Source organism: Fonsecaea erecta, assembly GCF_001651985.1.
Source record: "Fonsecaea erecta strain CBS 125763 chromosome Unknown Scaff2, whole genome shotgun sequence".
NCBI classification, from domain to species: domain Eukaryota; kingdom Fungi; phylum Ascomycota; class Eurotiomycetes; order Chaetothyriales; family Herpotrichiellaceae; genus Fonsecaea; species Fonsecaea erecta.
In genome coordinates, this window is record NW_017387245.1 from 1,158,019 (window position 1) to 1,182,169 (window position 24,151).

Sequence of the window (24,151 nt, forward strand, 5' to 3'; positions counted from 1 at the left end):
AACCATCTCCTTCGCCCGAGTCCGACGCTGTCCAAGAAGACGAAAACCAGAATGAATTTTTGAGAACGTGGCTGTGCAAGGAGAGGGGGGGGGGTGGGGTAAGAATAAATGAATATACAACAACTCTCTCTCCTTTTCAGCGAACATGTGGCGCAAACCCATCCATCGTACCGTGACCATTAAAAAAAACAAAAACGTGCCGTGTATGTGTGTATGCGTGAGACACTGCAAGGCTTGAACGCGGGAAACAAGGGGATTCGAGAGTTGACGGGGACATCGACGATGAAAGGGAAGGGCCAGGAAGGAGACGCGCACACGCTGAACAGCAGTAAACGAGATCCAAGCCAAGATCATATCACATCTCTCCATTCGTCGGTCAGCTCCTCCTCCCTGACCATCCTCCTCAGATCTTTCAGGACAGCCTCCGTGCCCTTCTCCACCACAGTGATTCTCGGGACGCGGAATCTGTTTCCACTGACCTCCAGGACCCTCAGTCTCCCCGGGGTCTTTTCCTTGGAGCCTGGGAGATTGCCCAACAGTCCCAGCTTTGGTGGGAGAGTCTCGATCTCGTTATTTCTGATGTCAAGCACCTCTAACCCACGGACGCCCTCGACGTCGACAGACGAGAACCAGTTATCTGTCGCCAGCAGCGTGTTTACGTTCGGCCACCAGGCGCGAACCCACGGCACGTGGCCAGCGAGACGATGGCACGAGATGTTCAACTCTGTGAGCGCCGGGGCTTTGAGGTTTGAGGTGAGCGAGTCGAGAGAAGTGAGCCCCGTGGAAACGATGTAGAGAGATTTCAGGTTCGGGAGGAAGAGCTCGCTGGCCAGGTACTCTGTGGGATGGAGTTGAGGGTTGTGAGAGAGGTCGAGGGACTGGAGGCTGTATTTGAGGGACGGGTGTGAAAGGAGGTCAACCGGAAAGCATGTAAGCTCGTTGTTGGAGAGTTTGAGGGTGTGGATTGGTGAAGACAAGTCGATCTCACCCACAGAGAGGCTAGCAATAGACTGTGAGGAGAGGTCGAGGGTCCCATTGGAAGGGGTATAGCGGTACTCCCCTTTGGAAACCGAGTTGGTGAGGTTGTCGCTCGGCTCTTGCGGAGATTTCTCAGACTGCTCTATTTCAAGCTTCTTCTCGAGATCTGCCTTGAGCTCAGAAGTGTTCATCGTGAGGTACTTCTTCTCGCGAAGTGGGTTTCCAACAACGTTGAAGCTCGACAAGTTGATCATCATCGCGATCTCGGGCACAACGAGTCGGATGTTGTTGTTTCCAAAATCTGCAGTCTTCAAATTCTCCAGCTGCGCAAACTCCGAGGGAATCTCTTCCACCTGATTCTCCGATACGTCCAAGGTATAGAGCTGCTTGCACTTCGTCAAGGATGGTACGCCGATCAACTTGTTACCACTTAGAATAAGAGACCGCAGGTTGGGGAACTCTGGGACACTTTCATTGTTGAAAAGCCTCTGGAGCTCATTGAACGATGCATCCAAGGTACGCAGCTCAGGGAAAGCGAGCGCGTCTGACAGGAGGACGCCCGAAACGCGGTTTCGCGAGATATTGAGTTCGGTCAGAGTTGAGGTAGGTACAGTGTCCCAGGGGAGTGTTGAAAACTTGTTGCCAGCAATATTCAAGACCTTCAAGTTTTGGAGCACGGACAGACCTGCTACACCAAAGCTCTCAACTTTATTGCCGTGTAAGTCTAAAACTTGAAGATGTTCGAGCTTGCAGTCGCCCAGTTCCAACGTGCCTTCGACGAGATTGTCTGCGAGAATAAGCTCCTTCAGGTAAGGAATCTGGCCGATGACCTCAAAAGCCTTGTTGTCAAGTTTATTGCCGCTCAGATTCAACACCTGAAGTCTTTCTAGCCGTCGCAACCCTGTCGGTATTTGCTGCAATCGATTTCGGCGCAAGTCCAGTGTTTCGAGGCCACCGAATTGACATCTCCTCTCGTCGTCGTCGGTTAGGTCCGATTCCGCAAAATCGGGAAACATCTCGTCCTCCAAATCCGTTAACTCGTTGTCTGCTGCGTTGATTTTTATTAGGTCCACCATCTCCGCCCAATTTGTCGTGCTGTTCTCCGGCTCATACATCTTCATCACTTCTGAAGGTATCTGCTTCAACTTCATTGCAGCGATATTCAGATGGCCTGACGTCACGGCCTGTTGGATACGCTTCCGCAAGAGTCCTTTGTTGTCGCCGTCGAGAGAAACGGCGTCTTCTGCAAAATCCGACGGCCAGCCAGGCGGTCCAGCTAGCGGTGCATTTGCTGTCCCGGCGCTTTCACGAGCTTTTCTTTTCGCAGCCTTTGCTTTTGCAATTGTTTCTCGTAGAGCCGCTGAAGACTTGGCAGTATTTGCTGCTTGAGCTTCTTCTGCCGCAACAACACTAATATCTGGCTGAACTGAAGCCTTCTTCTTCGCTTTGGTTGCTGATTTGGAGGGAGGGGTTGACGGGGCGAGGCTGTTCTCGCCTCTTGACCGGGGCTTCAGAAGTGCTGCCGGCGACTCAACGTTGGAGACCGCGAGCTTGCCACAGGGTCGGGGCGTAGGAGAAGGGTCCCTGAAAAGGGACGAAAGAGACTGTTTTGAAGCTGGAGTGGGCGACATCGCTCCCCTGTCGCCATAGGTTGGCCTATGCTTCAGGGTTTGCGCTTTAAGGTTTGATGGCGGTCCTCCAGTAGACTCCTTGTACGTCACATCAAAGGCTGAACTAGCGGATCTCCTGGAATCCCGAAGTGGTTTTGCAATCCGCGAGCGCTGACCTTTGACAAAAGCTTTGGGAGGCGTGTAGATTTCGCCCGGCGAGACGACCGATGGAAGCGCCATCATGTCCTTCGCTGGCGAGTTCCTCCCCGGCGGTCGAAACGGTCTTTTGGTCGGTGAATCTGGGCGAAGTGCCATGGATGAAGGAGTTGGGGAAATCTGCTGAGTCCGGTGTTTTTCCTTTGTGCCGGCCATTGAGGCAGTTGAGTTCTCGTTACCAGTCTCGAACACCGGGGAATCGTGGTTGGATCCAGGGGGAGTGGTGTCCAAGGCCGTGACTTGCACATCGTGAAGAGCGTCTCTCACGGGAGACTCGCTCCTAGGGTTGACAGGTCTATCCAGCCAACCATATCGAGAGCGAATTGACTGGTTGACATTCTCCCCGAGAGGACGCGGAATATGTGACGTCTTGCGCAACTCATCGTGGTGAATGTTTCCTACCATCGACGAGCGAGCAGACAGTTTCAGGTTATCACTTGAGGCCACTGCACGTGGCATTGGTAGTTTGGACAGCCGTGGAATGGTACCACGGACGGGGAGATGGGACCCATGCTCATGGGGGTGGTGGTGGTCCATGCTTTCTCAAACACGAGATACCGGTGACTTGAGCTTTGCTTGTGGCATGGATTCGAACGGGAATATCATCTGCCTCTGCTCCGGGACAAATGCTGGGTATACTGAAGAGCTCAGAAGCTGTGAATGCCAGCTCGAGGGTGCTGAACCCTGTAGAAAAGGACTCTGGGATGTTGACATGGGCTCAGGGGGGAGTAGGAAAAAGCTGGCTTGTGGTTGTCCTACACGACCGCGCTAGTGCCAAGCCATGGCGACGCCAATTTGACGCGTGAGGCGCCTCGATTTAGAGTCTGAGCCGTAGTGGGCGCGACTTTCAAGCCTCCAGGTGACACCCCGGCGCCCGTGCTGCCTAAACGGTAGGGGCCTAGCCTGGAACGGGCTCCGCTCCACCCACCCTCTTACGCGCACTGTACCATCTCCAGCGTGCTCCAGCGCCCTCCGGGCACCAACTCCACTCCACCGTCACCACCACCACCAGCACCACCACCACCGCCAACTTCAACCTCAACCTCTTCCCAGCCTCCCCTCTGGCCTCGTCCCTTGCTGTCCCTCTCTTCCCTTTGCCCTCCCCTCCCCATCTCTCTCAATTCTGTCAAATACCATCTTGCATCTTGTGCAGCTTCCTGTCTTTACCCAAACTCCCAGCTTTGAGTCCCAGTCTCACTCTCTCATCCAGACCTTCATTTATCCAATATCTCACTCCGACAATCTGACAGTGAGCGCACAGTGAGGAAGAGCTTGGCCGCTCAACTGTACTCCACCTTCGTCGCTACCATAATCGCTGCCAATTGACGGCTTTTTGCACGGCGACGACTGCGAAACGCATCAATCGCGCATTTTGGACACTTGGAACCCACTGCCACCAGACTTTGGCCGTCCATTTGAGATCGATAGCGACATGGCGAATTCACAGTCCCCGGCGGATGAGTCGACGGTTCCTGCCACTCCTCCCTACGTGCGCACTCGCTCAGCAGACAGCATGAACAAATCCTCCTATGCATCTCCTCCACCAATGTCAGCCTCGATGACCCCACCACCATCGACGCAGCCTCCTCGGTTTCAGTCTCCTATTAATCGCGTCAGCGCTGCTCCCATCGACGCCTTGCTTGCCTCACCTCCACCAACTGCGTTCAGATCCAATGTGCTTGGCGCCTTGCCAACCCCAGATGCGATCGCAAAGGCGGACATCGAAGAACTGCGAAGCATGGCCACCGAATTAGTCGCAGCAGTTCGGGAAGCGCGAACCTCGGCCGCTCATTTCAAATTGCAGCACAGTCTTCTAGCCATGGAGGCGGATCAGGCGGCGCAACGGGCTGAGGTTGAACAACAGATGAGTCGCCGGGAAATTGAGGTCCTTCAAACCGCTGAATACAGGCTGCGCGTTTCAATGCAGTCCCGAAACTCAGTCCCTCCACCCCAACCTCAGATCGAGGCGTTGACCAAAACATGCCGGGCCATGGAAGAGGAGCGTGATGAGGTGGAGAAACGACTGGCACGAGCGAAGAAGCTGGTCGAGTTGCAGAATGATCGGAATGAGTTGCTCGAAGAGGAAAATGCTCTACTTAAAAGGCGTATTCGCGAGAACAGAGAGCACTTCACCAGGTTCAAAAGTATGTCGCCATCGTATACCACGCCCCGCGACACCTTCACCACGCCTCACCGGAAGCCCGTGCCTCGCTTCCCGGAGTCTGCACCTGCACCGAACCATTCAAACATTGCAGCCCTGCTTGCCGCTGGTGAAGTGCTTAGTGAGCAGAGTGCCAGCGTCCCTTCGACGCCCACCAGAACCCACACCTCCAAGTTCAAGCATGGCCACACTCGCGGAGCTCATTCACTCTCCTCACTGCAGACTACGCCAGTCCACGTGAGACCTGTGACCCACGACGGCTACCCAACATCCATGGTTCCCTTTTCCGCACCCTCTTCTCAATTAGTAATGGAGTCAGCAGAAAGAGAACGCCATGACCGGGATAGCACCATTTCCATATCTGATGCCGAAGAAGGCCACAACGATGATAGCATTCCCGAGTCCCAGGCCAGTTCATTGGCGAGCGACATGTTACGACGGAATCCGGGCTCCCAGGAGAGCTTGAGACTGTCTCAAGGCGCAGAACGCTCAAGCAATCTACTTCAAAGCAAGATCTTTGGTCCCGTTAAGAAAGCCGGTCAGCTTAGGAAGCGGGGAGCGAGTTTTGGAGAGACTGACATCAAGGCAAAGAAGGCAAAACTTTCTCAAGGAGTTGGGCTTGGTATTGAATCTTGGAGTCAAAACTGAGGGGGAAGATAGCAGATGACGGGATGAATGATGATTGGAGACGTGCTTGTACTGATACCCTCTTGGATCTGGCGTTGAGATTGGAGGCTTGGAAATGAAGTGTTACAGTAGGACGGGCGGATGGATGTCTCTACCCTCTTGCCTGGTAGCTAGCTCATGCTCAGTCTTATCAATGCAGAATATGCTCAGCTTTATCAGGGTTTCTGTACCAACCTCGGCACATAGCGTTTGGGCCCAACCGAATGAATTGCACAAACCGTACGAAGTCGTAATGATTCCTAGTGACTTGGACCTGAGTTGTCCTGCGAGGCTGGCAAAAGGCGAGAATGGAATGGCGCTAATCTCAAGACAGCCAGCAAAAGTCACATGACTACACAAATCTTGGCCCAAATGTGTGTCTGCCAAGCCTCGAAATTGCAGTCTCACACTCCACCAAAAGTTCGACCTCAGATTTGTGCGGTGCCGGGACCTACTCTTTTCAATCTTCTTCTTTTCTTATCCCTCAATCGTTTGTTCTGTCGTGATTCCCTCGCAGCAGCAATGGCGATCAAGCACAACCAGCAGCTACCCAACAACCACTTCCACAAGGACTGGCAGCGCCGTGTCCGCGTGCACTTTGACCAGCCCGGCCGCAAGTCTCGACGCCGCGCCAACCGTCTGGCCAAAGCCGCTGCCGTCGCCCCGAGACCCGTCGACAAGCTCCGACCTGTCGTGAGGTGTCCTACGATCAAGTACAACCGCCGCGCCAGGGCCGGTCGGGGTTTCACCTTGATGGAATTGAAGGTACGATTTTTATGTCCATCTCACCTGTCCTTTTCCACTGGGATGCCAATTGGGGCCTGTTCATGGAGATGCGGGGGAGATGAATATGAAAGATAAGGGAATGCGAGAAAGAGATGGACGGAGTGACATATATCTCATACGCCAGATTGACCGAATGTGGTCCTGCGAGAAACCCCAAAACTCCCTTGAATTGTCATCAATCCCTATACACCCCCCAAAACGCCTTACAACCGGGAGGAATCTCACTAACACTTCATGCACCCGTCACAGGAAGCCGGTATCCCCCGCAAGCTCGCCCCGACGATCGGCATCGCCGTCGACGCCCGCCGCGCGGACACCAACCAAGAGACGCTCACGCTCAACGTGTCGCGCTTGAAGGCGTACAAGGCCCGACTGATCCTGTTCCCGCGCAAGTCGGGCCAGCACAAGAAGCTCGACGCGGCCGAGAGTGACGTGAAGATGGCGAGCGAGTCGGCGGAGAAGAAGGACGGCAAGATCGCGACGTCGGTGGCGGCGGTCATGGCCATCGACTCCGGGGTCGGCCTCAAGTACGGCTTCCACGAGATCAAGAAGGGTGACCTGCCCGCGGGCGAGGAGGACGCGTACCGGAAGTTGAGACAGGCGCGCAGCGAGGCCCGCTTCGTCGGCGCGCGCGAGAAGCGAGCCAAGGCCAAGGAGGAGGCTGAGGAGGCCAAGAAGAAATAAACAAGTCACCACACGTACACATGCTCGACATGCACACGCACACAACGACAATGACACTATGAGACATGTGCACTCCTCCTCGCCGTTGACCACATGACGAATACGCACAAATGTTGAGAGCCGGCCAAGGGGCATCAATTCTCCAACCAGGGGATAGGGAGCAAACTTGGTCTGGTCTTTTTGATATGGGGCTTACTGTTGAAGGGGGGGCCAGTAGTGGGGGAGAGAGATTGTGAGTGGAACGGGAGGGGGAGAAAGAGAGAGAGAGAGAGAGAGCATGATATTCATCCGCGAGGCTGGCATCTGACAAGGGGGAGAAAAAAATATGTGTGTGAAACCAGAGCAGAGCATGTCCTCCTCCTCCTTTTTTTCCCCCCATTATCTGCGCGTCGAAGTATTCGGGAGCAAAACGTTCGAGGTCTTTCTTTCCTACCCTTTCCTGAAAAACCTTTGCATGGCTTGCAGGTCCAAGGAGGGGGGGGAAGGGAGGGCTGCGCACAGCAGCATAGAAAATCAACCAAAAAAAGAAAAATGCAATGAAGCCTCCCTAATCAAACAGGCATCGGCTCCTGGCCCTGCGCGGTTCATCTCAATCATTCGATTAGTGTGTCTCGTCCTTCTGATATACACTACTAACCATGCCACCACTTGACCAAGAATGGGCCTCCTGCTGGGTACTGGAGAGGGTATCTCGCAACATTCATCAATTCGTGTATTCGTGATTCGACACATCTGGCACCATCCGTCATCCCTTTTTCTTGCCCTTCAACGCGCTAACATATTTGAACTCATCACTGTCGCCGTGGATCAGCGTCCAAATGTTCTCAAATGCTCCCTTGACGCCCAAAGTTGGGATCAAGCTGGAGAAGATTGTCCTCAATCCAGGCTCTGCTTTCTGCGGAACTCCACTGACAGAAACCTGGATTGAGGAAACAGATCCACCTGCCCAGTCGAGATCAATCGTCCACGAGAGCATGACTTTCTTTCGGAAGTTCCTGCCGCCAGCGGTAACAGTCATTTCAGCGTCGACTGCCGCATTCTGGGTCATATCCAGGTATCGTGCTAGTTCAATGGCTCTGTCCCGAGTCAACTGTTGGTCTCGATCATCTTCGTTCTGATGTCCCTCGTCGGACGAGGGCCGGTTGTACTTGATGTCCAGCCACTGGAATACTCGAGCACGTTCCACTGCAGCATTGAACCAGCGTCCTATTCCCCAGATCAGACCACCTACATCAAGTCGATGCAGAGGATTTTCCAAACGATCATTAACCCACTTGAAGATCTCGATTTTCGTCTTCTTCGTACGGCGTGCTCTGCTCATTACCTCCTTCAACTCAACATGTTCGACTTGGGCATTTTCGGCATCAACAACCACTTCGAAGGCGCAAGAAAAAGCATCCGGAAGCCATGGAGACGGTGCTTCGAGAATTAGCAAGTGGATAATCTTCGTCCGGGCCTTGATTACTTTGGTTTCCGTTCGAGCAGTCAGTTGTAGGTTACCAGGTGCGAACAACGTTAAGTGAGAGGACATGTCGCTGCCATCATCGGGGTATCCCAAGCTTCGGGTAGCCTCATCCTTGAGGAGTGACTGTAGAATAGAAACGGTCTCCTCGTTCAAATTATTATCGTCATCAACGGCTGCTTGTAGTCGCTCGTTCTCTTTCTGTAATTGTTGTAATGTTCTTTTCAACGACTCCAGAGTTGATACTTGCTCTCCACTCTGTTTAGGAATTTCCTCGTTGTGTCCGTGTGCCTCATCGAGCTCACTCTCCGCAGCTTCTTGAACGTCATCAGACATGTCCTCGTCCTCGTCATCATCATCATCATCACCATCTTCATCATCGTAGGGGTCGGCAGCTGGGGGGGCTCGGGGTTTAAGGGGGCTGCTCGTGACGGGTCCCCGCGATTCAGCTCTCAGTCTCCCGATCTGCCGCTCATTTTTGAACTCCTGGGCTACTGCTCGACGCCAGACCACGAGGCCGTTCAGGTGCAGGGCTGAGACCCAGTTCAACAGGCGTGGGAGGTAACTCAGGCTCCCCACTAGCGCCTCGCAAAACAGGCCTTGCATCCGTTTCTTTCCTAGTCACCAGCTTGGGCAGGATTGCTGGCGTAGCAGGCTCTTCGCTCGAACCAGTTCTTTCCCACGATGTGCGTTCTGTAGGTTGGCGCTCCTTCAACGCCGGACGCTCGTTTCCAGTAACCTGCTCAGCTTTTATGGTTGTAGACTCCTTTGATAACGCAGCTGGTTCTTCATTCGATGGGGCTTCGTTTCCCTTGAGGGGGAACAGGTCGAGGGGAGCGTCGAGATTTTGCCGGCGATCAGCCTGGGATACCGTCTTGGGCATTTCGGGAAGGCGATCATGTCTTCCTAAGATCTCGTCTCTCAAGAGCCTTCCTCTCGGTTCGGTGACTGGCCGACGGGTAGATCGCCTGATGAGATGGGGATGGGAGCGTGCCAGGGAACTTTTTGTGGGGGAGAGGTAGGATGCTCTGGTGGGAGTCGTCGGTTGTCCGGTCTCGACATTGGTGGTGCCACTGTGTCCTTGTGACAGACTTGGATCGAGCTTTCGCCTCTTTGGCGGGGATTGCAGCATCGTGGACTGTGGTTGCCGTCGTCGATAATGGTGCCCGCTTGAGGCTCTTTCTCGTCGAGGGGGTGAGAGCAAGGGCGCGTCGCTGGACGCGACGAGCGACTTGTCCTATTTTGGAAGAATGTAGTGCCGCCCTTTTGATTCTCCGATTCGTCTAACCCGATTTGGATTCTACACGCTGAGTACTTGCCAGCGAGCAGGTACGAGGCATACTTCGTTTCTATGCCGTTCACAGCCGATGGCACGGTGTCAAGCGTATTTCTCGCAGCTGTATATTTACCCTCTACAACCTCCGTCAGATACCACTCAGACTCAACATTTTCTGGTCTATAGTGAACTGCTGACTCAACGAAGACTGAGGGGTCTCAAGATTGAGACTCAGAATTCCAGAGCATCTGGTATTACAATTAGTCATTATCACTAGTTATGTCCATGCATCATGTTCATCCCTGACGCCTGGCCACTCTCTTTCTCCAAACACCATCGCTGGGAGCCGTCTGGCTGTGTGAGCCATCCAGCCCAATACAGTCCGCCTCTCAGCTTGACCTTTTCATCCCTTTCCCTTGGAGCCATGGTCTCATATCCTTTCATTTCTTCACAAAGCTGATTGCCCTCGTTGCAGAGCATAAGCCACACCGTAAGGGGTCGGGTAGGTTCACTTGGCATCATCATTTTCGCGTTTAAGGCGCGCCAGCGGAAGATCGCGATCACGGTAAGTATCATCAAGGCCAGTATAGCCCAACTGGTGTATATACTGACAAGAAAATCCAGCCAGATCTGTGCAGAGTTGAATGGCACGCCGCCAATGGCGATTATCAAAACGTCAGACAGAATGGCCACAAATGCCACAAAGGCGTGGAAGAAGTTTCGTCTCCCGAGCGCCTGGAAAATACTTGTCAGAGGCGTGGAGTTCTGTGACACCAGTATCGTTGACTCGGGCTTTGCAGACCCGCGGAATAATCGGCGATACGGTGTCAAGAGTCGGACTTCTCGCTCTAGCTGTTTCCACCGAATATCGAGTAGACTGGCAGCGGCTGTGAGGACAAGTTGACTTGTTCGGTTGTGGTTGAAATAGTTGTTGAAAGGATCCTTCTTTCCATCCATGTAGTACCCAACGAGCACGCCGAGAAGTGCTAGAATGCAAAGGAGGAAGAGGGTGTCGATCAGGAATGGCTTCAATAGCGTACTTCGGGGGTGCTTTGCATTGCTCCCACTCGCACGTGGATGCTCCAGTGCAGTATAGTTCGGCTGTCTGCGCTCCACCGGTTGTCCAGATTCCCTTACAATCCCATACCTCACATGACCTGTCGGGGTCTGATGTTGGCGCAACATGTACCGGTAAGGACTGAGCAGTCTTTTCAATGACGAAGGTCTTGAATTCTGGTCAATTCTTTGCAGATACCGTGCAAAATTCTCGCTGCTGAGAAGTGAAGCCATCGTGGCGATGGAGGATGGGTTAGAGAATACCCCACTGCGGCGGTTACTAGACAGAATGATCACCACGAAAATGATGACGACAATAAGAGAAAGGACGGCTTGAATGGCTCGGGCGTAGTCGACTTTGAGGTACCACATTGGATTGCACCGTTCCACTATGAGGGAAGGGCTCCTGCACCATGCAATTGCCCTCACAGTGGTCGACTGTGTGGCTATCGATGGGAGAGCGCTCAGGCAAATAGAGACGATGCTCACCAGGGTGACGACAGGGTGGCTGAGAAACATGTTCTTGGAGTCCTCAACCGACAGACTGGTGGCCAAATAGTTTGCCAAAAGTGATTCTGTGGCAGATGCACCTTTTTCTCTGGAAAGGAGATAAAAAGGCTCCATCATCTTGGTAGAAGTGAATACAACCGCCCATATCAGTTTGAGGAGGACTGCAATCAGTACAGGTAGGTATATGGCGCGGAAGTATTGAAGGTTGCCCACGGCCAAGCCAAGCTCCACTTCACCTGCCCTCTGATGATCTGGAGGGGTCGTGGGGAGAGATGTGCTTGCAGCGAGGATTGTAGGAGTTATGCTACCACTGTAGGACGTTAACGTTGTGATCATAGTTGATACACCGCCGTTTGAGTCGTGGACTGTCTCCGTCATTACTGCAACGGCGTACGTCGCCGTTGCCACAGTTGTCAATGGCTTTCCTGATGCATCCTCCGTGGTATAAGTGATCAATGTGGTGAATTGTTCAGTGCTTGATTTGGTCCATGATGTTGGAGCAGATGTTGTTTGAGTGTACACATAGGCAGAATTAAGCTCCGTAGTCCTTATGACTCCCGAGCTAGTTGATGCTATGGGCGTTGTGGTACGCGTACGTGAGGAGCTGCTGCTAGAAGGGACGGTGTATGGATTAGCCGGCGTTGTCGAGGACGGTGGTTGTACGTATGCCGTAGTGGTAGTGCTGCTGATCTGAACAATATATGGAGTAGTGCCACTGTTCATGACGGGTGTGGCAGAAGTCCCCGGCGTGGTCGTAGACGGCACAATATATACAGCGGTACTGCTCGCCACTGTCATTGTTGTCGACTCGCTCGTGATCGGGGCGATGTACGCTGTCGTCGAAGACGAAACTGGCATCACCGTGGACGGGGGTGCTGTGGTAGGTTTGATTGAAGGTGATGTCGAAGCGGGGTCAATGTATTCATTGTCTGGAGCGCTACTGGTCTCAGCAGCCGGCGTAACAGTTGTCGCATCTTCAACACTTAGAGTTGTCGTTGCTGATGTTGTAACCACGGCTACTGGCGAGCTTACGTCTTGCCTCTTCAGCCTGCTGTGATTTTGTTGCTGATCCTTCTCTTCCAGCGTCAGGCCCGAACGAATACCATACTCCAGTAGGGCAATACAGGCCAATATGACCAGCACGATCAGAGTCAAAGCAGGCCACCTGGTCGAGAATGGTGCATAGTATTTGGCGGGCCTCGCCTGTCTTTTTGGTGGAGGGCCTTTCTCTCATCAGCCTTGTTCCGTGAGTTGACCGGCCAGACTTACTCCACGTAGCCTTTGATACCGCCGCATACTTTCCCTGGCGCTGCTCATGCTCGAACATGGCGGCTACGGTGTGTAAACATATCGACTGCGCAGCACATTTGCCTTGGACGAGGAGTTGACCATCTTAAGAATGTCAGGCACTCTGCCAATGCTTAAGCCGTACGCACGGCCGCACTTCTTCGGCTTCTCTTAGGACTTGACGGAGACACCTGTGCCGTGGTGCATTGACGGCTTGACAAGGTGCATGAAAGTCAACTAGCGAACATGAGTCTTCAAGTCCAAAGGTGCTCCGCCCCCATAATAGTCGAGGTGGGCGATGTAATACATATGTTCTGGGTCGTGATTCGTAGTTTGCAAGCATGCCTCCTACACTAGAGCTGAATCACGGCATTTCTCCGTCGCCAAGGCGACAGGCCGAGTTGGTCTCGCCTCTTGTCCTGTACAAGCTCAGTCAAAGAACTATTATCACGAGACATGGAGTCTGCCTTACGCTGAATACACTTAGCCCTTGCAATGGGGGCGGATACCGTGGTCCAAAATCTACCAATAATATCTGTCGTCGCCCTGCCACCACCGCTATCGAGGAAGTCTCTTCCCAGGCTCATTGATGTGTTTCTTGCTCTGTAGGTAGGACGGGCTATTCTGGTGTATCGCCGCCGAGTCGACCCTGGACGTCACGATCTCGCTGCAGTGAATATCGCCAGCTGGTGCACGAGTGCACAGGCAGTAGGTACAGATCGAGTACCAACACGTTATCTTCGAACTAGACTCCGGACCCGTAGTATTCGTGTATGCACGCAGCTCGTACCCTGTGTCTTGGTAGATTCGCTCGTGTTCCTAGCTTGTTCTCACATATGGATTGGCAAGTGCCAGCCAACTGCATCCTTCGGTCCAGAACTGTTGACAACCTTGTGCTTGTCGATGTCTGAACGGAAGATATGCCGCCCCCAAGTGCAAAACCTTGTCCCAATGCTCTGCAGTCGTCGGTACTGGACTTCCACGAAGCTGTTCGATGTACCACAAGCGCAGAGATGTCTCGCGGCTGATGAAACCACCGACAACAGTTGCCCAGAGCATTGTGTTAGGAGACGTCTGCCAAAAGTCCCGCTTATCACACTCGTCAATTAACATCATCAGTCCTCGTGAACCGTTCCGGTGGAAAGCTCCAGTGACTGGCAAAGGTTCGAGGCATTCGACTAGAAAAACTATGACAGCGACCCGACATAGGTTGAACAGGAGATCCTCGCCGCTTGGCAGTGACAGTGCTTGGTGTTGCAAAATGCGCCACGCCGCGACTAACTGCCCAAAATCTATACTAGAACCAGAGTCATTTAGAAATGTGTCGTAGGCGTCGAGTAAAGCGTCAGCGTCCTCAATGATGGATAGAAGCCGTCGACCAAGGTGTTTGTTCCTTAAAAACCGAAAACCGTCGCATGAATTGCTCTTGTCCGGCTTGCGGCACCGACGGAGCGCCTGGAGGATGGGGCTCGGAGGGAAGAAGAGAGGAAAAGCAGGGGTCCTCAGAACCGAAATTGACTCAACAATATCAATCCTAAGCAGTCAGCAAGGACTGGAGCGAAGCTGGATTAATACGCACGTCATGATAATGCCGGCTAGAGAGTCGATGCCGATTTTGTGCAGTCCACCTCTTTGCTTTACCAGGGAGAACAACGCCTGAAAGTGAGTTGGTTCCCATGTTTTGCTGCCGTAGTACTCGTAATCTCTTAATTGCTGAGAGCCTACGATAGTCCGCCCTTGCATGTCGTTAGGAGGGCCGTGGATGGTCAAGATGGCGATCGCCAGGAGCATTGCATCCCCACATTGACTGTCGGGGCTCAGCATTGCCTCCCGAAGCTGTCTCAATGTTTCATGGTAGAAACTGATGCGATGAAATTTGGCAGACGAGTCCCGTGAGCCAAAGAAATAGCGATAGGAAGACCCTGCGTAGGTGATTGCTGGCACCAGATAGGGAGACTCAAGTGCATATTGTATTGTGACGGTCCGCCATCTGTCGATGTCTTGTTTCCTGCTTGACAGTGCGAAGGACGGCCATTGATCGATGATGGCTGCAGATCAGATTGAGAATGCGGATAGAGAAGACCACAAACATACCGGATTTAAACATCATCTGCGCGTGTACAGACAGATTGTTGACAAAGAAGGCATCAAAGGGATCGAATCTACTGCCACCGGGATCTGGTCGAGGGGCGGGGGTTGTCAGAGCGGTAGAGCTGGTGCCAGGCCCAGGATGAGTTTGCGACCGTGGCAATCTCTTCCTCTGCCCCCTCTGGTGTGCTACACTGGCAGCATGCTGATGTTGGCGGCGCACCTGCTCCTTCTTCTTCCACTCCGAGGGGTTGCCAGCACTATGGATGAAGGATGTTGTTTGGCGGTCTGCGTGGGCTGCCATTCGCAAGAGTCCATATGAGGAGCAGAGAAGCAGAGTTCTTTACAACAGAGGAGGGCTCTCACGTTCGAGTAAGGCCTTGCGCGCATCTGCTGCTGCTATCTTTGGATATGCATGCCAGGACGACAGTAGGCTGGATATGATGGATGCCACCCCTCACGCCAGGCGAAGCAGGCCGAAGCCTGGTTTTCCTGTGGTTTGAAGCCGCCATGGGCAGCGGTGCCAAGGTCGTGACGCCTAGTCTGGAGTGAAACCCGAACATTTGCGGAGGGAGTTTCTTTTTGGAACCTGCCCCTTGCCAAGCAATCTTCCGAGCTGAAGGCCCACAACAGCTTGCTATGATTGGCTAGTAGGACTTCCTGGCGGGGCATCAGAGCCTCCCACTCCTGGCGGAACCGACGAAGCAAGTGGGGCAGCCGACCTTGGCAAGAGCTTGTCGACCGATTTGGTTGGTCTTCGCTAGTTCTTCCCCCAGAAAACTCCAAGTGGAGTTCCCAAAGGGCTGAAAACTTCTCTGGCGCCAAGCTTGGCAACGTTTGGAGTGGTTGAACATGCCGCAGCCTGCAATGTTTAAGCCTCATGCAATGGGAAACCTGGAAAACACTGCATGGGCTTTTGTTTTTAAAAGGGACTACAGGACTCGCTGACTCACTATTTCTCGCGTCACTAGCACAGATCTTACTTTGGCTCCATCTTCTCGTAAGGGCTGTGCGAAAGCATCGTACCCTTTTGCAGCCACTAATGGAGAGGCGAAAGGCCCTTTCCCTACAGATCCAGTCTTGCTGGCAACTTGTAGCATAATGGCAAGGCCAGATACAGAGAGGTATGCCGGTTCCTGGGAACTGTATTTTGGATGATAGTCGGGTAATCGGGTGGGCAGTCCCAGGCTGTTCTTGATATGGTTTACAAGTTCAGAGATAACGCAGCCATGTAATTAGATAACAAAGCCGTACAAAATGTCGGGGTTGCCATTGGCAGCTCACCCTCTTGCCTTTTCGCCCACGATTCTTGATCATAGTCCATTCCTTCTCATCAATCAGTGTCCATCCGCTCTCGCCGCTTAGTCCTCATCACGGTTGGGCGTTCCCTGACATGAGCCAGACAGACATCCGACTCCATTGATTGCCATTCGACAGCAAATACCCCTGACAGGCTTGAAAGGACAAGGCGGTATCATTGGCAGGGAATGACCAATGTCGAGCAGCTGTGATAACTCTTCAGGATGGCACTGGTGGAGATTGAGGCAAAAGCGGCGACAGAGTTAGGCCCGAAGGGGGCTCTCGCGGGCGCCCACCAATGACGATTGATCCGATTCTCATTTGGGGATCTTCGCTCTTTCCATCATTCGGCGATGATAGCCGTGCCTGCCACTGGCGCACTGTGATGGATGACGGAAGGTCACGTTCTTAGTGATTGTCCTTCCACTACGTCATGATGGCGAACGGTATGTTGCAGCTCGGCAAGAGTTCAATTGGCAACGCAGATGGAAGTCTTCACCGAAGCCCTCCCCAATAAAGCTTCGTTAGACATCCCTCTGCCTACCTTTTGCTGGAGATTCCACGCCTCACGTTTACGACCTTCGTTCAGACTTGACTCCAGGTCGGCTCACAGATCTCTTTGCATACCCGTCCATTTGTTCCAGAGCAACATTCCCTTCAACATGTCATACCTCACCCGGTCATCAGCTTCTCTGCGGACTGCTGGAAGAGCTGTTTGTGTTAGGTCAAGTGCAGCCATCCACACCTCGTCAGCACGCCTGGCGTTGAGTGAAGACCATGCTCGTATGTTGCAGCGCCCGGTCCACAACAGACCTTTCTTTCCCACCCATCCTCGACCAAGACTTCCTCCCCACCGTGCTGCAGTCAAACAAACATAAGCTCCCCTGATCCGACAGAAATGAAAAATGTGGTTGCTAACCGGTGGATGTGTCAACAACCAAACAGACAACGAAAACCGAGCTGCCGACATTGAACGCCACAAGTCTGACAGCGTCGAGAAAGCCAAGACCGGTCGAGGAGAATGGAAGCCCGAGCTCGCCTCGCAGAGCGAGCAAGCCACCCGCGGTGACAAACACAACATGACGATGGAACAGATGCAGAAGATGACCAAGGAGAAGGCCGAGCAGGACGGGAAGCAAAAGTAAGAAACGGTAGATGGGCTGCTACAATGATCGAACGCAGGTGGTACCGAGATTTACGAGTTCGATGTTTTGCAGAGTAGGGAATACTGGTTGTCAATTGCTTGCCCCAAGTAGGGGCTGAACACCGACATCCAAAAAAGAAAAGCGAGAATGAATCTTGGAGAGGAAGGGTAGTTCACCACATCATCATCAAATCCAACAGACAGACGAGCGCAATGGCGTTCATAATTTGTACATACCGGCTTTTAGCACTGTTCGAGGACTGAGAAGTTTCTCAATCCTCTTGAACACCACACCGAACCTCGAGCTTCTTGACTTGGGTTGTTATGCTTTTCTAAGGCCAAATGGCACAGTGACCCATGATGGTCCGTGATACAATTACCGAAATCTCAAGGGCTCTTCCGTCGTTATACCGAATCCCATTGTCTAGCTTCCGTGTATACCCAGTGGTGAGCCAGGAGGAAAAATTACTCCCCCATCTAGCCAGCCTACTTCATCAATCGTGGTCACAACATATACCTGAATCCCGAACTCTCAGCTCCAATCTTCCTCGCTCCGCCGATCAAAGTCTCTTGGGCGTCCTCGTCACCTGCCGCTCCCCCCTCGCCATCTTCGTCCTCTTTACTTACCATTTCATATTCGCCGCCCAGCCCGGGATCCTTCTCCCCGAATCCGTTCCTCCGGTTCTCACGCTGCAGGACCAGTCTCAGCACACCAGCCAAGCCAGCGACGCCGACCGCCATGAACGCGGCACACACGGCCATGCCTTGGACGTACAAAGGGCCCTGGCTGCGGGGAAACAAATGCACCCCGATCAGCGGACCGCACTGGCCTATGACGTTCAGGATGGTCAAGCCGGTGCCCTTGCCCGTCGCAGTGGCTTGGTTGTTCAGCGTCCACGTGATGATGAGCGTAACCGAGGAGAAGAGGCCCATCGCCGCCCCGTAAACGCCGACGTAGCGGATCGTGATGCTCCCAGCCTCGCCCAGGGACTCGTGTAAGTAGCCCGCGACGGCGATCCCGGCGTATGATATGGCGCTGAGTAGAGCCACACCCATCAGAAACAAAGATCGCGAGTCCGGGACTTTATCACTGTACCGACCCACCATGAGCACGAAAAAGAATGCGAAGAGGTAGGGTGGAGCTGCTAGGGCCTGGGACGCTAAAGGGGTGAAGGACATGCTGTTTATGATGGTGGGGAGGAAGACGGGGAGCGAGCTGAATGAGACGTTAACGCTGAGGAACATGAGGGCCGTCAGGTACGATTTCGGATCGAGGATCGTGGCCAGGATTTCTTTGACGTTGAGCCGTTGGGCTAACGATGTTGCACTTGAGGCGTGTGGGGACTCGCGAGATTGAGAACTCTGGTTTTCTTCCGCCCGCAGTCTCATAACCGCAACTTTTCTCTCCCGGGCAGTCAGATACCGCGCCTTCGACGGCGAATCGGGAATCCAATACCATGCGGCCACAGCTGTGACGATGGAGGGAAACCCTTCCACCAAAAACAATGCTCTCCAGGGAGCGATGGGCCCATTCTGGCTCAGCTTGACAATCACCCAGGCCAGGGTGCCGGCGAAGCTCGTCGCCAGCGGCGCAGCGGAGATCTGTAAGCCCACTCTATAGGCTAGCTCGGAGCGCTTGTAGAAGTATGTCATGTAGAACGGCACGCCGGGTCCAAACGCGGCCTCGGTGATGCCCAAGATGCCACGGAGGATGAGCAGTTGGCCGAAAGATGTAGTCAGACTTTGCAGACTCGCCACGAGACCCCACGACAAGACACACAGGGGTATGTATATGTGCGCAGGGAGGATGCGGTACAGCAAGATCATCCACTCAAAGCCGATATAGGTGATGTAGAAAGCCGTGAGGAGCCAATCGTACTGCGCCGACGAGAGAGCGAGGTCTTGTTCCAGCCCGGCGATACGAGCGTTGCCAATGTTCGAGCGGTCGAGGAAGCTCAGCATGTAGAGAAAGCCCAAGAAGACGACCAGTCTGCGGTCCAGCTTGCGCACCAGAGCGGTCTCTTCCTCATCCGTGAAGTCTTTGGAGTGTGTTGCGGTCCTCCGCAGGCGTCGTTTCCCATATCCTTCATCATCATCCCCCTCCCCCGGATCGCTGTCGCTTTCCGAGAACTCATCTTCTGTGTCGGTGTGTTCCGCCGGTGGAGGAACGTGGTGCAGTTTCCGCAGCTCGACGCTCTGGGACTCGGTTTCGCGAGACGTCTGAGTCTGCACAATGGGGGAGTCGTCGCTGTCGAACTCGGGGGTGCGGATCGTGGAAGCTGGGGTATATGTTGAGCTCGAGGGGTGCTCGGTGGGTTGGGACGTCGACGAGGACATGGCTGCGGCGCTACGCACTTGGCCGGCTCTCGGTTGTGTGCTTGGGAGTCTCCATCGGATTTGGACAAGTTGAGGCAGGTTGAATCAGGCCTCCTGAGCTCCAGGACGCCTGGCACGGAACATGACGGCTTGTTGATCAAGGGGATGATGGGCTGCCCGCTGTTGACTGATCTTACGGCATTGAGCTGGGGAGTTTGTAGAGGTCTGAAGGGTGGCAGAATATCGGTGAAGGATCACAGCTGTGGGGGATGGAGATCGCCGGCCATCAGCCGGGAACCCACCCCTAGAGAAAGCCAACCAGCAGAAAGAAGACTCCCGTGGGGGGAGAAGAGAGGGGGGCAAGGGAGGGGGGAGGAGGCTGACCAGGTAAGCTGCTCCTTATTGCGCCAGCCTTGTGAGGATTTACTGGTTGGGGCCTAGGCACTGAGGCAATAATGCACTTCCTCAATATGCGTCATGCTGTGTATGTGATACGCTGATTATGATTGGTAGTAACCGAGTGCTGTGCACGAAATCGAGTACGAGGGACTCCTGGCCAAATGTAAGCCTAGACGCCAACGGAATATGGTCCTAGTGGACGACTCTGTTGCATTTCCTATCGTGGCTGAAGCATTCGACGTGCCTTACTCGAGAGTCATACCAAGTCATGGTCCAGAGGAGCTGATGGAGGTAGTCTCCTTCAGCCTCAGGTGTCTGGGAGATAATGCAGCTGCGAATATAGCATACCTGTACCTGAGAGACATGACATCCAACGCAACAAGCTGTCTGACCAGGGAACCAACTTGTAGTCGGCTACTAATACGAGACAGGGGAAAGGAGTCACGTCAGGCCAACTGCCCAAGAGCCAGTGGGACTTTGTTGAATCTCGGAACAAAACATCGGCCGGCTTCCATTCTCCACAATTGCGAGATGATCTTGTCAGGAGATGAACAGGGAATCCAAATGTGCCAATCCCATGCTCAACCAGCTTCTCATGGCCATCACATACATACCACAGTTGTCTCTTTTGACTACTGGTCCTCATACTGCTGGCAGGAAAGGAGACCTTCACTGATGGCTCAGCTTCTTCGGAAGCCGACAGTGACTCTCCTGCTCCTGGTTTCAGCTCCTGTTCCAGCACCGGCTGCGTTCTCTCTTCCCGGGCAAGCCTCCCACTGGGTGACCTACACGCGAATGTCACCCTCGCGCCAACTCCTTACCAGGCCAAGTCGGTTATCGAGCGGTGACCACTGACCACTGACCACTGACCACTGACCACTGACCACTGACTGATGCTAATAATGGGGTCCAATATGCCATCATGGCCGCCCACTGGACCAGTCGATCCAGGGGAAAAACTCGTATGTGTCGCCCAGCCAATTTCCGAAACCGATGAAACACGGGGTGGAAGCGGAGGCTGAGTAAAAAAAAAGTCAACCGCCTCGAACTACGACGGACAAGGTGATAAGTGACAAGACATAATATGGAGTACTCCGTACTACTACTATGAACCGCTGACTCTAGATCACTCCCGCTCCCTTTCTTTTAATATTCAGCTCAGCTCCGCCTCTCTGGACATGGGAAGGTTTTCTCTCCTCTCTTCCTTGCACTCGTTTTGGTAGTAGTTTCTTCTCGCACCACCTCCAGCTGGCCTGTTGTTTGGGATCTTTTATCAATTCCTCAGTCGCTCACTACTTACTACTTGACTCCGAGTGTTCGCCCCCTTGCTCACCCACAGTCACTCTTTACGGCCATTTGAAGGACTTTGCGCGCCTACAGACACCAAATTCCCAGTATCTTTTGAGGGAAAGAGTCAGACCCAAAACCAAATATGCCTTCGCTCGCCGCTTCTTCCCTCCTCGCCGCCGGCCTGGCGACTTTGGCCCAAGCATTCACCGCGCCGGGTGCACAGACGTGGGGTCCTCTGCTCACCCCAGATACCACAGACGTACGTCTCTTGATCCTGTCCCCATGAACTTTTGTTTTCATGGGAATTGGAAAACCTGACGGGATATGTATGCAGGCTGTCACTCAAGGCAAAGCATTCACCGTGACCTGGGATCCTGAAGACCATCCGACCGACGGCGTCACCGTCAGTCTCGTGCTCTGCCACGGACCCAGCACCAACTGCGTGCTCTCCGACACGGCCATCGCGGAGGGAATCCCTGCCGCACAGAAATCATTCGACTGGCAGGTTCCTTGCGACTTGGCCCCAGGCACCGAAGGCACTGAGACCGGCTATGGAATGCTGATCATCGTCGACGGCACTGGCGAGTTCCAATGTACGTCCAAAAAAAAGAACACACCACGGCTCCCCCCTCCTCCCCCCTCTCTCCCCTTGGCATTGTCAAACAATATAAAGCGAAACTGACATCCTTTGATTGAAACAGACTCGACTCAATTCTCCTGCCTCGAGAACAAGAGCTGCTCCAGCTCGAGCTCCAGTTCCGGGTCCAGCTCGTCATCGTCTCCCATCGTCTCCATCTCCGCCACCGCCACCAGCACCACCGGCGGCTCGTCCATCATCATCGGGCCCCCAGCATACCAGACCGGATCCAACACGTATGGCGGGTCGGGCAACTCGACCTGGGCCACCACAGCGGTCGTGGCCGGCACAGGCAGCAGCTGGGCTTCCGGCGCCTCGACCGCCACCGCCACCGCCGTCATGACTAGCTACAGCAGCGGCTACTACAGCACCCTCCCCGGCACCACCGTCATCGGCAGCACCCTGACCACCGCAGCCGGCGCAACAGTCTCAACGCAGAGCACAGGCACCGCCTCCGGACCTGCGGCCAGCGCGTCTCCCTTCGGTGGCGGCGCAAGCCAGGTTGGCTACAGCGCCGCGGGCCTGGTGATTGCCGGTGCTGTTGCTGTGCTCGCGCTGTAAGCGAAAGCATTGCATTAGTTGGTTGGCTGTGTCGATTGGGACACTAAAGGAGGAATGGAGCGTAATTCAATGTGTGTGTGTGTGTGTGTGTGTGTGGCACATGAACGGTGTCAATCCATCGTGGTTTAATGGTGTGAGATAAATGTCCTACTGTCTGGCCCACCTTTTGAAAGATCAGGAGACGTGTCCGCACTGATGGATAGTTGGCCTGGTCAAATCAAAAAAAAAAAATGACAATAAAGCCAGCTCTTTCAGACTATATGCAATAAATAAACACCACGCAGCTCGTCGGGTTCCCGGACATGTACTCTATATTAGGTGGTTGACAGGAGCAGAGCCCGCTGTTCCAGAGCCCTATTATCACGGTCTTCGATCGAGATCCAACAGTTTGGTCAGGAAGACACGTATTTGTTGGGGACTCACTAGGCCAGCTAGTGAGCCACATGTATTCATGCTAATTGTCAAGCTACCAAAGTCTGTTGTACTTTCCAGGCGGGTTTCGCTCCCGTATAACAGTTCGTAAGTGGTCATCGGTTTTTGGTTAGAATCACTTGGTCAATCCTTGGCCCCATATTACCCCAGTTCCTTATCGATCCTTCATCCCATAAAACATATATTATTCCTTCGTCACTCGCGGTAGGCAGGCGGCGGGTCCCGCATATCCATATCGTTATCTCGATACCGGCTGGAGAACGAACTTGATTTGCCTCTCCCAGACTTCTCGTTGTTCGGGGGGCGGTACCTACCCGGAGTCTCCGCATCGAGTTCGACGTATCCCTGTGGCGGTGGAGGGGTAGGTGTGTGCGTGGTGGAGTTGATTTGGGGCTGGGAGTAACTGTGCTGCGGAGCGTTGTCTCCGGGCATAGGCTGGTAATGTTGCAGTCGTTGCTGCGTGGGCATCGAATTCTCGCGTATGCGCTCATATTCTTTCCGGCCCCCATCGTAGTATTCTCTGGCTTCTCCGGACCTTTTCTGGTCGCGAGGCATCTCCGGCGGATACATATCATGCTGGACCTTGCCTGTCTTCAGGTCGATGTGCACCCCTGGTGGCGGATATATCGTGGCGGGACGCTGAAGCGGCGGAGGCACGAAATTGTTGTGGTTGGCGTTGTTCGGGGGAGGTGGGCTGCCCGGCCACGGAGCCTGAGATTGAGTAGGTCGCTGCTGTTGCGGTGGTGGTCCCTGCGGCCATGTCCCATAACTCTGTGGGTGACCTGGTTGAGGCGGCGGGCCCTGTTGCTGTGGGGGGTGCCACATAGGCGCAGTTGCGACTGCTGCCATCGGAAACACAGGTGGTCGATTCTGCGGAGGGGGTGCACTGTATGGTCGAGGCGGACCACCAGGCTGCTGGGGTGGACGCAGTTGTTGTTGTTGCTGGGGTGGACGAGACGGACGGTGCGGGCTCGGGTCATCGTAGTGATGGGGGCGATGATGGTCTTCACGAGAATGACGCCGCCGTCTCCTTCTTTTCTCGCGATCCCTCTCTTGCTCCTCTTTGCTATCGTTGTGCATCTCCTTGAGGAGATACCCAGCTGCGACCAGCTCGAGGCCGCCTAGAATGACCATGGTTCCGGCCGTACGATGTTGCTGCGGCTCTTCTGTTTTTGGGAGTAAGTCTGAGCGACTACGGCGAGGTTAGGTCGATGAGATCAGAGTACAAAAGGTGGTGAAGTGGGAAGGAAGGTAAGTGGCAGCGGGAAATAGTACGAGGTCTGTTGGAAGAAG

The 24,151-nt window shown here is 53.9% G+C and overlaps 10 protein-coding genes across 10 annotated transcripts; 4 read left to right on the plus strand and 6 right to left on the minus strand.

Moving 5' to 3' along the window:
* Window positions 1-350: 350 nt before the first annotated feature.
* Window positions 351-3,341, minus strand: AYL99_02180 (hypothetical protein; the record flags this gene model as incomplete). Its single annotated transcript, XM_018833696.1, has 1 exon — window positions 351-3,341. The coding sequence occupies one exon, from the start codon at window positions 3,339-3,341 to the stop codon at window positions 351-353; it is 2,991 nt and encodes a 996-aa protein (XP_018696320.1).
* Window positions 3,342-4,236: 895 nt separating this feature from the next.
* On the plus strand, window positions 4,237-5,613 carry AYL99_02181 (hypothetical protein; the record flags this gene model as incomplete). The annotated part of the gene is made up of 1 exon (XM_018833697.1): window positions 4,237-5,613. One exon carries the CDS (start codon window positions 4,237-4,239, stop codon window positions 5,611-5,613), a length of 1,377 nt encoding a protein of 458 aa, XP_018696321.1.
* A 540-nt stretch (window positions 5,614-6,153) lies between these two features.
* On the plus strand, window positions 6,154-7,101 carry AYL99_02182 (hypothetical protein; the record flags this gene model as incomplete). Its single annotated transcript, XM_018833698.1, has 2 exons — window positions 6,154-6,396; window positions 6,667-7,101. 2 exons carry the CDS (start codon window positions 6,154-6,156, stop codon window positions 7,099-7,101), a joined length of 678 nt encoding a protein of 225 aa, XP_018696322.1.
* Window positions 7,102-7,846: 745 nt separating this feature from the next.
* On the minus strand, window positions 7,847-9,446 carry AYL99_02183 (hypothetical protein; the record flags this gene model as incomplete). Its single annotated transcript, XM_018833699.1, has 2 exons — window positions 7,847-9,096; window positions 9,143-9,446. The coding sequence occupies 2 exons, from the start codon at window positions 9,444-9,446 to the stop codon at window positions 7,847-7,849; spliced, it is 1,554 nt and encodes a 517-aa protein (XP_018696323.1).
* Window positions 9,447-9,484: 38 nt separating this feature from the next.
* Window positions 9,485-12,732, minus strand: AYL99_02184 (hypothetical protein; the record flags this gene model as incomplete). Its single annotated transcript, XM_018833700.1, has 4 exons — window positions 9,485-9,975; window positions 10,038-10,087; window positions 10,147-12,628; window positions 12,675-12,732. 4 exons carry the CDS (start codon window positions 12,730-12,732, stop codon window positions 9,485-9,487), a joined length of 3,081 nt encoding a protein of 1,026 aa, XP_018696324.1.
* A 779-nt stretch (window positions 12,733-13,511) lies between these two features.
* Window positions 13,512-15,084, minus strand: AYL99_02185 (hypothetical protein; the record flags this gene model as incomplete). Its single annotated transcript, XM_018833701.1, has 3 exons — window positions 13,512-14,226; window positions 14,272-14,740; window positions 14,787-15,084. 3 exons carry the CDS (start codon window positions 15,082-15,084, stop codon window positions 13,512-13,514), a joined length of 1,482 nt encoding a protein of 493 aa, XP_018696325.1.
* Window positions 15,085-16,741: 1,657 nt separating this feature from the next.
* Window positions 16,742-17,224, plus strand: AYL99_02186 (hypothetical protein; the record flags this gene model as incomplete). Its single annotated transcript, XM_018833702.1, has 2 exons — window positions 16,742-16,862; window positions 17,025-17,224. The coding sequence occupies 2 exons, from the start codon at window positions 16,742-16,744 to the stop codon at window positions 17,222-17,224; spliced, it is 321 nt and encodes a 106-aa protein (XP_018696326.1).
* A 503-nt stretch (window positions 17,225-17,727) lies between these two features.
* AYL99_02187 (hypothetical protein) lies at window positions 17,728-19,560 on the minus strand (the record flags this gene model as incomplete). The annotated part of the gene is made up of 1 exon (XM_018833703.1): window positions 17,728-19,560. One exon carries the CDS (start codon window positions 19,558-19,560, stop codon window positions 17,728-17,730), a length of 1,833 nt encoding a protein of 610 aa, XP_018696327.1.
* A 1,810-nt stretch (window positions 19,561-21,370) lies between these two features.
* Window positions 21,371-22,426, plus strand: AYL99_02188 (hypothetical protein; the record flags this gene model as incomplete). The annotated part of the gene is made up of 3 exons (XM_018833704.1): window positions 21,371-21,487; window positions 21,563-21,821; window positions 21,930-22,426. 3 exons carry the CDS (start codon window positions 21,371-21,373, stop codon window positions 22,424-22,426), a joined length of 873 nt encoding a protein of 290 aa, XP_018696328.1.
* Window positions 22,427-23,053: 627 nt separating this feature from the next.
* AYL99_02189 (hypothetical protein) lies at window positions 23,054-23,992 on the minus strand (the record flags this gene model as incomplete). The annotated part of the gene is made up of 1 exon (XM_018833705.1): window positions 23,054-23,992. The coding sequence occupies one exon, from the start codon at window positions 23,990-23,992 to the stop codon at window positions 23,054-23,056; it is 939 nt and encodes a 312-aa protein (XP_018696329.1).
* Window positions 23,993-24,151: the final 159 nt, after the last annotated feature.